Source organism: Haliotis asinina, chromosome 8, assembly GCF_037392515.1.
Source record: "Haliotis asinina isolate JCU_RB_2024 chromosome 8, JCU_Hal_asi_v2, whole genome shotgun sequence".
Taxonomy (NCBI): domain Eukaryota; kingdom Metazoa; phylum Mollusca; class Gastropoda; order Lepetellida; family Haliotidae; genus Haliotis; species Haliotis asinina.
This window is the reverse complement of record NC_090287.1, coordinates 51588950-51604656: the sequence shown is the minus strand read 5'-3', so window position 1 is coordinate 51604656 and position 15707 is coordinate 51588950. Positions and strand designations below refer to the sequence as shown.

At 40.7% G+C, this 15707-nt stretch overlaps 1 protein-coding gene across 1 annotated transcript; it reads left to right on the top strand.

Annotated features, from left to right (window-relative positions):
- The first annotated feature begins 5811 nt into the window (after positions 1–5811).
- LOC137293747 (2-Hydroxyacid oxidase 1-like) lies at positions 5812–15707 on the top strand. Its single transcript, XM_067824459.1, has 8 exons — positions 5812–5981; positions 6944–7095; positions 7368–7623; positions 8295–8458; positions 8934–9025; positions 9734–9892; positions 10125–10194; positions 15215–15707. Exons 1-8 carry the CDS (start codon positions 5845–5847, stop codon positions 15280–15282), a joined length of 1098 nt encoding a protein of 365 aa, XP_067680560.1. The 5' UTR covers positions 5812–5844; the 3' UTR covers positions 15283–15707.

Sequence of the window (15707 nt, the reverse complement as noted above, 5' to 3'; positions counted from 1 at the left end):
TGAGATAGTTTGTTGGCTATTTACAGTCAACTTGAATTGGGAGAGGGGTAGCCTAGTGGGTAAGACCACTGAAGACCCAGGTTCGATTCCGAAAATGGGATTCGATTTTGTTTTTGGTTGTTTACTGTTTAACACCATCCTCAATATTTAGCTATATGACGGCGGCGCGCGCGCGGTCTGTAAATAATAGAGTCTGGATCAGACAATTCAGTGATCAAACACATCAGCATCGATCTACGCGATTGGGATACGTTGGCATGTGTGAATCAATTCAACGATTCTGATCACCCGATCTAAGCAGACACCTCTTACATAAACATGGGTTGCTGAAGACCAGTTCTAATCCGTATTTTCACGGGTGTCAGCGATTCGAGCCCACAAGGTCCGCTCATTCCTAAGGGACACTACCCTGCAAAATGAATTGCCACACGCTTCTTAATGGTGAAAAGTCATCGTTAGTTTTTAAAGTAGGAGAGCGAAGACAGACAGAGTGGGTCGTGAGTTGGGTTTGAGCAATATTCGAGTTATAAAAGGTCATCTTGATGTAGACAGGAAGGTTCACAGTTATGCAAGTCTTAAACGTTTACCATAATAGTGAAACCAGCAAACACAGGTACTGACAAACCTAGAAACCGGGATTCAAACGCATAGTCATAGCTGTCGGGTTTGTCAAAGTGTGACTTAGTTCCTTGTATGAATATCATGGTTCTCCGAGATTATAAAACTCTGCTTATGCTATCACCCTCTGGTTTTGGAGTAATGTATAAATAAGTTACGGGTGTCATCATGCATTTCAGAAAAGTGTAAATTTATTTTCAATCAATGAAAATATACGTCAACGCGCCAATAATAATTGCACCGCTGGGGTTCAATGTCAGAAAAGTACCTGGCTGTTAATGTTGGCCAGCCAAAAAGATGTTGTGTTTAGGCTCCGTGACATGGTTTGTGCTCATTATATCACCCACTCTCTCTACTTTGCTAAGAAGTGTGAAGACCATATCTCTGGTCAGATTCTCGAAGCGCCATTCATTAACATTAACTTACAACTATCTTAGCGCTAAGAGAGCTTGGAAAATCTAGGCCCTAGCGTCCCCGCCATGATGTTGCTGGAATATCGTTAAAAGCGGTGTAAAATCACACTCACTCACTCACTCACTCACTCAGTGTAATCGTACTGCTTGACTAGTATTAGATGAGCCAGCGCAGTGAACGCGTTTGTGACAAGCAGGCGGGGCAAGTAATGTGGACGAATACACGTGCAATACATGCTGGCCGTGGCATGAAATCAATACCGCTACTATTTAACACGTGTCTTAGAGCGATTTCGTTCAGCAAAACACCATCCCGACACGTGACCTTTCAAAATTTAGATGACAACCTGTTTCCTTTATTCCCTGTTTCAAATGCAACGTTCCCATTTATGCAAATTGGGGTCATTTGTCAGGTCGTGACTCATCTTAATAAATGTCAAGCAGTAAATATAACATGTGTTACATTTAACCACTTTGGCATTGTGTATTCACTCATTCTCACTAATTCCAGGCTTTGCATAGCCAAGTTCGTTATTACGACAATGCCACGAGCGGCGATAGCTTAAAGACTTATCCTGACTGGACAAGCAGATCTGCATCGCCCCAAACTAAAGTTAGTTGACAGCTGCGGCAACAAGAGTTTCAAGACGTTCTGTTATAAACAGTTACAGTGCTTATCCCTCGCGCAGTTTACCTCTTGGCCACTAACAGAGACAATGGTCAATACTCACCCCCACACCTGTCTGGGTCAATTATTCAGACATGATATGAAGAGGGCTAAGACCTAGCTGCACTGTGACAATTTGAATCCAAGATTTAAGACATTCCGATAAAGTGTTATAATAATAGATGTTACTTTCTGCGGCGCAGCTGGGGCGTGACACAGGCGTGACGTAAAGACGGGAAAGAGACGTGCAGCTTGTCTACAAAAATAGAGTTAAAGCAAATTACCACTGCAACGCTGGCTGGTTGCATATTAAATCCTGCTCTAGTTTTAACATCCCTAGGGTTATTTTCATGGAATCATGAAAAATCTAGGTTAGACTTTAATCTTCAAGTACCCATGCATTTCATCAGAGACGATAAATGGGATTGGGCGTTCACACGTGCTCATTTAGTTGACAATGTCATCTGTTCCCAGTTGTATAGATCTGTGCTGATGTGTATTGGATTATCTGCTCTACAATCGATATGATAAATACAAATATCACCGAGATGATAAATTACCGAAATTTGTTGCTAAACAACAAACCGACTTTGGTAGTAGTAGTAGTAGTAGTAGTAGTAGTAGTAGTAGTAGTAGTAGTAGTGGTGGTGGTGGTAGCAGCAGCAGTGGCAGCAGCAGTGGCAGTAGTAGTAGTAGTAGTAGTAGTAGTAGTAGTAGTAGTAGTAGTAGTAGTACTAGTAGTACTAGTGGTGGTGGTGGTAGCAGCAGCAGTGGCAGCAGCAGCAGCTGCAGTAGTAGTAGTAGTAGTAGTAGTAGTAGTAGTAGTAGTAGTAGTAGTAGTAGTAGCAGTAAGAAGAGGAAGATGACGACGACGAACAGAAGGAGGAGGAGGACGACGACGGCGACGACGACGATGATGTTGACCGGAATGATAATTTTGTTCGGAACTCGTGAAACACATTGAGCGCTCTTCCATTAACCATATCCCGACTGTGAGATGAGAAATGTTTGCTCGGGAATACCACAAAAACGGGATAAGGGCGTACATAATGTCCTCCTCGTTATGGCCACCTACTTCCCTAATACAGTCGACAACAGGAATTCCTTCCTAATTACGGATCACCCTGCACACAATAATTCCTTTTTAACAGGCTTGTTTACTCACTATCGACGAGGAAGGGAGAGACACGACCCTGATTCTTTTAGATCATACACTTTGTACATGTATCTGGTGATACTGGGCCTCGATTATTCTTCTAATGTTCAATAGCTAAGTACGCTGCCCCATTAGTATGGCTCTCACTGCGTGTATGGTTACTGAGCCCGATGTCAGGAGAGTCCCTCAGATAGCATCATGGCGCCAGCAAGAATATACTCGAAACGGAACAGGGTTATGTTTTACTTTGAAAATATTAGATGAGTAATTTAGATGCATGCAAGAACGCGCTAACTAGTTTCATAACTGTCTTTATATCACGTTATTGCCATGCAGATTGCCATGCCATTTGTTTGAATGAATCAGTCGTTCTGAAATATATCGTGGTTACGTCTGCAGTTGAAGGGAAGTAACTCTTCCGAAACATTGCTTATCTCTCGTTCCATGACTCCGATTTCACACAGCGTTCGCAGCCATCGCAAGTCTTTATAATCAGTCGTCGTGGGGTTTAGGCATATTTGTGGATCGGTTCCCTTGTGTGAATAAAGGGACATGCTGGGATCCTACGGAAGGTGGCGACTGTGAAAGGGATTGTGATTACCTCTTCATGATACCTATATAATATTTACAATGTTTTTTGCCCAAACAAGAACCGACGCTTCGCTACCCTAGGATAGTTCACCTGGCTTTTAAAGAAAGTGTTTAGCGGCACCTCTATTCAACAGGTGTCTAAGCACCACTTGATCTTCGAAAGAGATTTCTCTGTGCGCCATATTCATAAAATGTAAATATCAATGCTGAAATGACATGGGGAGAGATGTCCGAGTCGTCGAAGGCGCCAGAATTCGCCGTGTCCTTTGGGCACGCCATGTTCATTTCAAAGTCTACCCAGCTTATGTGTCCAGGTGTCAGCACCATGAACCATTCGTAACTACTCGTGTCATTCCGGCAGGCGTCACGGAAATGGGCGAGTAGTTACGAATGCACCATACGCAATCGTGCGTAGTGAAGACCGGTATCAATTTGGATATTCTTCCCACAGTAAGCTGCTGTAATTGAGATGTTATCAAAGCGCATGAATGTATGTTCTTATCAATACTTATGTATAAGTAGCTGTGATGATACGGGTCTCGGGGAACCTGTCAGGTTGTCAGGTACTCTAGCTGACGTGGGTGATGCACGTCATCAGATCCTAAAAGACAAATGTCTGTGACGTCAACAGAGCGGTCGGGTAGCTAAGTGATTAAAGCGTCCTCTCGTTTTGCTGAAAACCTGGGTTAGAGTTGCCACGTGGGTACGTACAATGCGTGAAGGCCGTCATATTGCGGGAACATTGCTAAAAGTGACGTAAAACCATTCTCACTCACTCACACACTTATGGTGTAATCAGTAGATTGTCTGGTCCAGCGACTGTTATTTGCAGACTGCTGCTACATAGCTACAAAACCGTTGAGTGCGAAACAACCATAATTCATCAGATGAAAGCAAACTGTCCTGGTTTATCATTCAGTTACAATACAACACTACTTAAATGTTTCATTCCACTTTCATCACTCAGCCTTTTAAAAATATTTTAATAGGAAAAAAATACAAATGTGTGGCATTAAGTAAGGTAATGAAAAAAACTCACGCGTGCACGCGCGCAAGCATGCATATACACACAAAACAAACACTAAACTAGGTTGGCGTTGTGTCAAATTCGAAAGCGGGCCACACAACACATCCTGTCGAACTCACAAACAACTCACTTACAAATTGTTGAGCATCCACACCAAACTACAAACATATATCTAGTGTAACATGTGCTCTATACAGTAGGTCATTGACCTGTCCTGCCCTTGAACTTCATTTATACTCCCCAGCAAAGGAGTGTTTTTCATTCGATTGCACATTTACAATAGAGACGATCATGTGTGCGTCCAGAATGTTCATATTCTGTGGTGAATAGTGTTGTAGTTGGTAGCTGGATCTAGTAGTTGGATCTAACGTGATACCGATATTCCTGATTTCAGCTGACACATAGGGCAACTGCCCATTACCTCATAGATTACACAGACAAAATAACAGCATATTGAACATGCATAAAATACGTATATCTTCATGTGTGGTAATATATTACACTGACACAATGATTCATCTGTGTAGTAATATACAATTCTCGGATTCGTGGCATAATGTACATTGGTGCATTTCTGATAATAAAGTAAGATTCTTTGTGGATAACAACTTCTTTATTACATATGATGCGACGTTTCGGTATGCCACGCTTGACAAGGATGTAAGACTCCATACCGAATCGGATGTAATATATGTAATCCATATGTAATAAAGAAACGTTGTTTTCCATAAACAGTCTTACTCTCTTGTTTACACATCAACTACTAATAATGCCAATCAAACAAATGATACATTTCTGATTGTGTTTTCATTCTTAGTTGACATTAGGTAAACAAAAAGATGTGTAGAAATTGTTGTGACATGGAAACAGTGTTTTCTAATTGTGAAAGTGGTGTAAAACCAAAAAGAAAATGGCATTCATCCTCCATACCAAACGTGACATAAGTATATCCAATGATATGATTATGATATACTGACCCAGTTTGAAAACGCATGTTTGAAGTTTCGTTATTTTGGGGTAAAATTGCCACAGATGCACGCACGCACGTGCGCGAGCGCTCACACACACACATTTCTCGGATCTTGTTTGTTTTACAGAATGGACGCGAGCACCTAAACACATTTGCTTGAAGCGTCATATGCGTTTACAGTATAAATCAGCATACCTGAATTAACACAGCTGTTGCCCTGTGTAGGTAGCATCACAAACAATTTCATATTGTCTCACAGTGCAAAAAAATGTTAATACAACAGTTACTTTATACGAATCGATACCATAATATCATTCAGCAATTCTGCCAGTTCAGGCAGAACGGTACAGGAGCTCTACCGCTACGCTGGCGCTGCTCTCCTCTGCGCATGTCACTGTGGCAATGGAAGGGACGCGTTTGCTGAGCGTGTTAGACTACGAGGAGTTCGCGAGGGGGAGGCTTGGTCCTGTGGAGGCTTATTTCAACTCTGGATGTCACCTGGAACAGACACTCAAGGACAATGTATCGGCATATTCAAGGTGAGATTCCCGTCCATGGTGGGCTCATCTGTTATCAGACGATGTGGGCCTAGGCGGTAACAGTGTCGACATGGTGAGAGAAACGTCCATAAAATCTGTATACCAACCCAAACTATCCCGTCTGTCTATTGTCGATTGTCATTCAATTAACACATATGTGTATCCCTTAAATATTTAATTCAAATTTCATAACTCACGGAAAGAGATAAAATTATATGGTATTTATCGCATAAGCTAATGAAAAACATACAAACACTAAACTAAGATGGCGCTATGTTGAAAGCGGGCCACACGACATTTCGTCTAAGACACACTTACATACATGTATTTCTAATGTCACAAATGTTCCCTACAAAAGGTATTTCACATTCTGTTTATACTCCTCAATACTCCTCAATAAGGTGTGGTTTTGTGTTTTTCATCACATCTTCCCACTACCTGATATTTATTCATAACTGTACAAAGCGTATACCGCATCGTAGTGGTTTGTTATTGTGCCCCTGCATTACTATCCATAATCAGGGCGTGTTCAATAAACTGTAGGAATACGAACATGGTCAAGTTTCTGGTTCGCTTTGTGACGAGAAACATGGAGTTAGTGTAGTGACGTTAAAGGGACTCGACGATGGTTTTATGGCGTTGTTGGTAAACAATATCCGATGATATCCGAGCTCATTTGGCTGTTCGAGTTGTTACGTTCCAGTGAGCACACGGCGAGGTCAGGTTCGCCACGTGACTGAACTTGCCGCTTGTTGTTTGAAAGTCGTCTTTATTAATAGTACATGTATGGATAACCATTTCTATAACATATGTGCGACAACGTTTCAGGGTAAATCCTGATGCGGTTATCAAAGCTTGATGTTGTAGTGATAAGTGTTTACATATTTACTGGATGTTACAATCGATTCATGCATATGTCACTGAAAAACGTCATAATTGTGTTCGTGCCGTTGTGTGTACAGATATAGGTTCCGTCCGCGCGTGTTGAAGGATGTATCCAAGAGAGACATGTCCACCACAGTTTTGGGTAGCCCGGTCAGCTGTCCTGTCGGCGTGGCACCAATGTCCATGTGCCGGATGGCCCATCTGGATGGGGAGATGGGAATAGCTAAAGGTAGGTGGAGCTACTGCAGAGTTATTCGAATTATGGCAAACTGGCGAAGCAACATAAATACCGTGTATGACTGCATGCCATTTTTCTGAGGATGTGTTTGTTTGCTGTGTATTACAGAACTCAGCAATATTCTGTCTATATGGCGGCGGTCCAGACACGATTATTTACAGACCGTCGCCATATGGCTGGAAATTCAGTGGAATAATGCTAAATGCGGTTTAAAACGAAACTTACTCTATTCTACCAGATGATAACCCGAGGCACTGTTTCAGCATGTGAGCGACATAGGGTGCCCTTCGGTCTCTCCACCCTCTCAACCTTCGGGATCGAAGAAATTGGAAACGGAGCTCCCAACAGCGTCAGGTGGTTCCAACTCTACATATTCAAGGAGCGTCGCTTGACGGAAAGTCTGGTGCGGAGAGCAGAGGCAGCTGGGTTCTCTGCCCTTGTTCTGACGGTAGATGCACCGGTTGGCGGTAGACGGCTAGCTACAGCCCGAGAAGGCTTCACAGTACCGGGGCATATCAGGTTATACTTTTTCAGTGCTTCCTGTACACTCATGGTGGAGATAAGGGATGTTTAGCGCTGTGTATATTTTAAATATTTCCTGAAACATTTTTTTCAAAGTAAATCTGGAATCATAATGGCATTGTTTGCGGCACACATTCTTATTCATTCTGAAGCAGTTAGGGGTAATGTAAAGCTCAACCGTTCCTACTCAGTCAAGGGGAGTCAAGTGGCTAAAGCATTCGGTCGTCACGCCAAAGAGCCCGGTTCGATCCCCTCATGGGTGAAGCCTATTTTGGTGTCCCTGTCGTGATGTTGCTGAGAGTTGCGTAAATTCACCTCATTCACCCCCAATACCCCTAATTACCACACTCTCCCAGGTATCAGAGCGTCCGCCACAAAGAAGCTCTGTTACAGAGGGTAAAGCTGCATATACTTTTAGTGTCGAGTGATTAATCCCTTTTCGTACTCTCCATATTTATTAGTGAGAGTGAGCGTAGTTTTACGTGGCTTTTAGCAATATTCCAGCAATATCATGTCCTGGGACACCAGAAATGGGCTTCACACGTTGTAACCATGTGTGGAACTGAACCCGAGTCTTTGACAGCGAACACTTTCACCACAAGGCCACCCCACCGCCTTTTTATTATGACGTCAAGGATGGTAAGGCTGGCAGATGTGTTCTTTTTCAGGTTACCTAACATCGAGGCTTCGAAATCTCTGACAACTGATGCTGCCAATATGCCATATATGGAATTTGTTTCAAAGCAGTTGGACCCGTCGGTCACGTGGGATGACGTGAAGTGGCTCCAGAACTTCACTCGATTGCCCCTTGTTGTAAAGGGTATTCATACTGGTCAGTGTACTTTGATGGTGGTAATTTCGTTCCAAATGCGTTTCAGCAATCCAATGAATCAGCAGTATCAGCTCCATAACTGTGCTGATATGTCTTTGCAGATATACTGCGTATATACTGCTTCAGTCTTTCTTTCTAAAACCACAAATGACTCAAAGTGTTTTGAATAAAAAAAATCTGTTTTAAAACGAAGTGATACTTGTTACAACCTTCATCTTCCAAAGGAGAGGTGTGGTAGCCCAGTGATTAAAGCGTTCGCTAGTCACGCCGATGACCCGGGTTCGACTTCCCTCATGGGTATATTGTGCCCATTTCTGGTGTCCGTGATATTGTTTGGCTAAAAGCGAGTAAAACCTAACTTACTCACTCGCTCACTTACTCATCTTCCAAAATATTCTTGCCACCAGGAATGTTTATGAACGAGCACTAGTATATTTGGATGCAGTAACATCCGATCTGGGGATGACTCTTTCAGCTGAAGATGCGAGGGAGGCGGTATCTCACGGTGTGTCGGCTGTCTGGGTGTCGAATCACGGCGGTCGACAGTTAGACGGTGTACCGGCCACGGTGAGTGGAAGGAGAGACTACTCCCAAACACTGACCCTCTCTCCGGTACATTTTTCCACACGAACTGACTACCGAAACAAATGCAACCTTAATATGTCAAACAAATGCCATGAACCGATGTGAAGACAGGCACAGGAACTCTACACCTCGGGTTTTCCTCCCACATTAAGCAGACGAGTCTAATACCGACTCTAATATACTTAGAGTACACGAGGCAGACATTTCGATGAACCCATTATTCTCTTTTAAGACACCTGGCGGTCTCGGGTTCGATGACTTGGTTGATTCATTTCATCGTTTCCCAGATTTGTCGGCCATGATGTCAATCACTGAATTGTGTGGCCCAGGGTTCGGATCCACAAAGCTTTCGTAACGTTAAGACCTTCCGTAACTCTAGTGTTTAGCAAAGGCTTACGAATGTCGTAGCTCAACGAACGTCTCGTGGATCGGGACCCATTCTGATATACGTGGATAGTGTTTTAACGCAACTCTGTTCTTTCGTCGTCAAGTCTTTAACTAGAGAACATGAACGCTTACTTATATACGATATTTTTTTAACTTGCGTTCTTTTGCTGTTCAGTATCCTCTAGTTTTACCCTCTCTCCATCTGCTTGTATCCCGTCTTTTTCATCCCAACAACAAAACGCTCGCAAATAGCTATACCTATTAGTACAGAATTTTGGTAAAGCACCATCTATTCATAAACAGATGGACGTTCTCTCTGAGGTCGTGGATGCTATCGGTGGTCGTTGTGAGGTGTACTTGGACGGCGGCGTCAGGAGCGGATATGACGTCATCAAGGCCATAGCAGTTGGTGCCAGGGCTGTGTTTATCGGCAGGCCAGCATTATGGGGCCTGGTGCACAAGGTGAATTTTAAGTGATGTGATTTGTGGCAGAAGCACCTCCGTTGTAAGATATACGTTCACGAAGTTATGAGAATTTACTGACGCAGAGATCTACATCAACTCAGGGGTCGTTCTGATGCAGTTGCATTTGCAAGTAGAGTACTAAAAGCTGGAATATGTGGGTTGGTCAGAAATGGGAGGTGTTGCTACACCATGTAAGGTCATTACATTACACAAGTTATCTCCCTTATAGGGCACAGATGGCGTTGTTAATCTGCTGCAGTTGGTAAAGGATGAAGTGGACAACGCAATGGCGCTCCTGGGTAAGTAGCAAAATCGTCTGGCCTCTAACATTCTTCAGTCTTGTCGTTGCGTGTAACCTCTATCAATGTAATGTTATTTATGGTGTGACGTTGTGGATCGATCTCTTCTCAGACTGCAGAAGCCTGTTCCCACAACGCCCGTAGTTTTATAATATAGGTATGATGTAATGTTTGCGTTCTTAGTCAAATAGTTTATTTTTGCCCTCGATCCGTTTGGACTTTGGATCGAATCGGTCCCCAGTGATCTGTATGGTTTGTAAGAAGCGATTTGGTGGATCGTGTTGTAAAGTCACTCTGACTAGTCATATTGCTTGTCATCGTATCCTAATTGCGTATATTACAGTGTCAGTCAAATATTGATGATATCAATAGTTTATTTATTTCAATACTGAAAGGCCTCAGGCCTATAGTATAAACACACATCATACTACTCATGATATAAAGTAGTATAATATCATGGAGTCATATCATACCATATAATGCTGTATCACGTCATATTAGATCATATGATATCAGATGGTACCATGTCATGTCATGTCGTATCATATATGTTCTCACATCGGAAATAGTATCATACCATATCATAATACATCATATCATCGTCTCACGTCATATCCTATATATCATATGTCAGAGATCAGCTTGTACATCATATATAATGGCATATCAAATCATATACATGACATTTTAGCAAATGTAATATAGTATCATGCTAAATCACTCACTTCTCGATATCACACATATCTTTATATCATTTGTAGGGCGCACTCCATATACATATCATTTATAGAAGAATTGTCTGGATAGCATAGCTTTGTGAATAAAAATTGCAATATTTTGGATTACCTTTTCATTTGAACACGTCAACAGTGAAGAGAATTTGGCAATCGATGGATGTACAAAATAGTATTCTTTCATATATTTTCTGCGTAGTGTATCAAATGCTGGACAGACAAGAAGGAAATGATATTCGTCTTCTATTGCATTGTTAGTGCAACATTTACATAGTCTATCTTCTCTTTTTATATTCATAAATCTCCCCTTTTCAATCAATAAATCATGGGATGAGCAACGAAAACGTGATAATGCTGTTCTGAATTTCTTAACATTTACACATGATAGATAACCTTCAGTATAAATGTGGGTTTTTAGTGTTGAGTAATACTTACACTTTGTTGATAATGAAACAATTCCCAACCACTTTTGTTGATATATGTCTTTTAATCTTTGTGTGAATGTATTTAAAAACAGTGATGGGGCGAACACTTTTTGATCATACCATAGGTTATGGAATCCAGTTGAGAAGAGTAGGTTTTTTACTTCTGATACCCAGTTCTGCTTACCGTTTTCATGCAACAATAACATCATTTCATAACATTTTTTGGGTAAACGGTGTGATGACATGTTTAATAACTTTATCCAATATTTGATCACTCTAGTTTGCTGGAATATGTGGAGGGGAAACCTGCCACATTCTCCATATACCATAACGTCTGGTGTGCTCATCTTTACTCCGAGAAATGTTTTACAAGCAAATAGGTGAACTTTTTCTATACAATCAAAGTATTTCAAGCCCCAAATTTCGGCACCATAAAGTAAAATCGGACTGATTTTGGTGTCAAATATTCTAAAAAAGGATGCTAGATTTATATCTCCTAATACTCTCAGGTTTCTTAATATACCGATTAGAGCCTTACGTGCTTGCACAGATGCGTATTTTGTGTGTGTCGACCATGACAGAATGTTTGTAAAATATACTCCAAGGTATTTGTATGATGTAGTTCTTTCTACGACATTACCCTTATAATACCATATTTCCTTTTTCGATAGTTTACCTCCTTTCTTGAATGCAATTATTTTTGTTTTATTCATGTTTACACTTAGACAATAATTTTGGCAATAGGTTTCTAATTCGTTTATCTGCTTCTGTAGGCCGTTTATAGTGCTAGAAATGAGAACAATGTCATCTGCAAATAATAAGAGGAAAAGATAGAACATATCGGGATGCAACTGGATACCATGTGAGCAATTTCGCTCAATCTGTACCGCTAGCTCGTTTATGAAAAAAGAGAACAGGAACGGGCTGAGTACGCAGCCTTGCCTAACTCCAATGTTTACATCGAATGTTGCAGACACCTCGGTGTTGTTTCTAACACAGGCTTTCACATTTTGATATATATCACTTAATAACTTACTCATTTTGGGGCTAAGTCCATTCATGTTAAATAATGACCAAAGTTTATGTCTTTGGACAGAATCAAATGCCTTAGAAAAATCAACAAACATTGCATATAGCTTACCACTCTGTGTATTCAAATATCTCTGGATCACACTCTGTAGTATAAACATGTTATCGGTTGTTGTGTAACCCTTTCTAAATCCTGCCTGGGCTTCATTTATTTTGTCCATTGATTCACCCCAAAAAATTAGTCTTTGGTTAACAATCGATGTGAACACTTTACTGAATATGCTCAGCAATGTGATTCCTCTGTAGTTATCTACTTTATTTAAATTTCCTTGCTTATGTATAGGCACTATTATCCCAACCGACCAGGCTGTAGGAAAGGTCCCTTTTTCTAATATCAGATTAAAAATCAATTCTAAATACGGTAGAAGAAGATCAGCAGAGTGTTTAAAGAATTCTGGAATTACATCATCTATTCCCGGGGATTTGTTAACTTTAAGGTTATTGATACTTTCTAGAATCTCTTGTCTCGATATAGGAGAGTCAAGTATATCTTTTGAAACGTCACTGGTTGGGTTAGAGTCTTCTGGCCCACCTTCATTACTTTTTGTGTCTTCCTCGCTACCCGTATTTTGACATGCAAATAAGTCTCTAAAGTGGTGGAACCATTCCTGGGTTTGGATATCATTATAAGAATCCTTTTTCTTATTTAGGGATTTAAGTTCCTGCCAAAATCGTTTTGAGTCATTTATATTTTCTTCTATTATTTTTTGCTTATTGTTATAAAATGAAGTACGTTTATATTTGCAGAGGGCATTATATTTATTTCTTAACAGGTTATACTGTATCAATGAGCATTTATCTTTATCTTTCCTGAACCTATTCAAAGATTTACAGCGTTCAGATTTGAGTTTTCTGCATTCATCGTCATACCATTCGTTCAGATCATTTCTCGTACTTCTACACTTTCTTTTCATATCTGACGCTGCCAGGCAAAGGGCATCTACTATAAGATTAACGCTAGTGTCTATACATGTGAATGCACTGTCCACAGATTTATCTAAAATATCTTGCACAGGGTCCGAGAGAATGTTCTCTCTGAAGGAGTCAAGCTTGTTATGATCCCAAACAAATCTATAAGTATTCTTACAACCAGATTTCGTACGCGACGATTTCACATGAAGCGTACGTAACTTCATAGTGAGCGGAAGATGCGTTGACTCGGGTCGAGACGTTATCTCAAAATCAGATACATATTCAAACAACGGTGCAGATGATATAATATAATCGACGACGCTTGCGCCGTTATTGCCAATGAAAGTGAAATCTCCAACTTTAGTGTCAGACCCACATCGCCCGTTCATTATGTGTATGTTAATTACTGCACAGAGATCCAGAAAACATTTTCCAAAGTTGTTTATTATCTTATCGGCAGAGTAACGCACTTGGTTGAAATTATCACATATAAAGTCTAGGAATGCAAAGTTTTGATTTTCAACTTGTTCAAGTATATCGTCTTCGACAAAATCTGCTTCTGTACCTGTCCGTGCGTTAAAATCTCCACCGCATAAGATCAAAACATCTTCGGGGATGTCACTAAGTATTTGCAGTAGACTATCTTGGAAAATACTAATACCATTTTTACATGATAACACAGGTCTGTTGTACCAGGTAGATGATTCTGGGTGTACATAGACACAGGCATATAGAATATTCTCATCCAGACCAAACATCTTTTTGTCAAACATAATAAATATGGAATTTTCAGTGATTTTCGACCACAGTAAAAACTTCTCAAACTCTTTTTTTATCAAGACAAATATTCCACCAGATAATCTACCGCATTTAGCAATTCGTTCAGCATGTTTGCTTATCAAAACGTAGTTTGAAAATACATCTTGTATATACAGATCATCTACCCAAGTCTCAGTTAAACCTATTACATCAAAACTCTGTAAGTAATTTATAAAGTCGGATTCAGAAAGTTTATGGGAAATTCCTGAAATGTTCCAAAATATAAAATGGATGTCTTTATCTGACACATTTGTGGTTTTTTTTTCGCTATCTTTATTGTGATCATTGTAGTGTTCTAAAGGATTTTTGCGAGTGTTCTCAGCCTGGCCTAACCCCTATCTATTTTGTGTTCTGTTAGGACGGCGTGATGCAGTCCTATTCTTGTCTGTTTGACGTTGCTGACGTGGTTTGGCTTGTAGATTATCGCTGGTAGTTTGAGGGGGTGTGTCGCTCTCGTTTACCCTGAGTATTGGGGCCTCACTTTGTGCTGTCTCTCTCGGCTCCTCAACAAGTTTGTTGCCTTTGTAATAAAATCTCCTATCTGGATGTAAACTTCTTTTTCTAGCAAGCTCTTGTCTTTGTGCAACCGTGAGATCATTGGCGATGCCAATACCCTTTTCCTTCAGAACATCCCTCATTTTAACACTATGCCATTTATCCTCCCAGTGTAGCATTTTCACAACAACAGGTCGATTTGAATCTGATTTCTTTGCATTTATTCTGTGGGCCCTCTCTATGTCTCTTGGTCTTAGTGGTGGTAGTTCCTTCACTTCCCTTGCAGTATTAAGCACTTCCAGAACCTTAGCCTTGCTTTCAGTGTATGTCTCTTTACCTGAAGATTCTGGAATACCATACAATACCATGTTATTTCTCCTGCTTCGCTGCTCCTGATCCTCTATCAGTCACTGGAATGTCTTGTCCAGGACAATACAGCTGAAATGTTGTTGTGTGTAACTTCAAACAAAGGATCAAATAGACAGAAACTTCAGTCAATCTGTAATTATTTAAAGGCACCTAAAATGTTTGTTTTTCTTCTTTCAGGCGTAACTACCCTGAGCGAAGTGAATAGAAGTCACGTTATACACGAGTCCTTTCTTCCAAGGATTTGATTAGTCTCACGTTGAGTGCGCATGCGCGCGTGTTCTTGTGGCTGTGCGTTGTAACTGCAAAACTCGAATACTCCTTCACAGAAGTTCAAGCACGATGCACAACTGTATACTACGGATTAATCAGACACAATTGCAATGTATTCAAAAACATCCTCGTCATGCATGTACACGGGTTTCCATTCAACACAAACTAATTTATTTGTGCAATAATTTGAGTATTTTGTCTTTAAATATGTGGATTATTGAAGTCAAAGGCACTTCAGTTAGATACTACAGTTGACAGGGTCGCGGATCAAGTGTTGTATTTCGTGGACTGGGACAAACTCAGTCGAGTTGCACGTACCAGTACTCTATATTTGCAACAAATAACTACTTGAAAGTTAGAGACGATGGCAAAATGAAAACAGTGCCTTGAACGTGGTGAA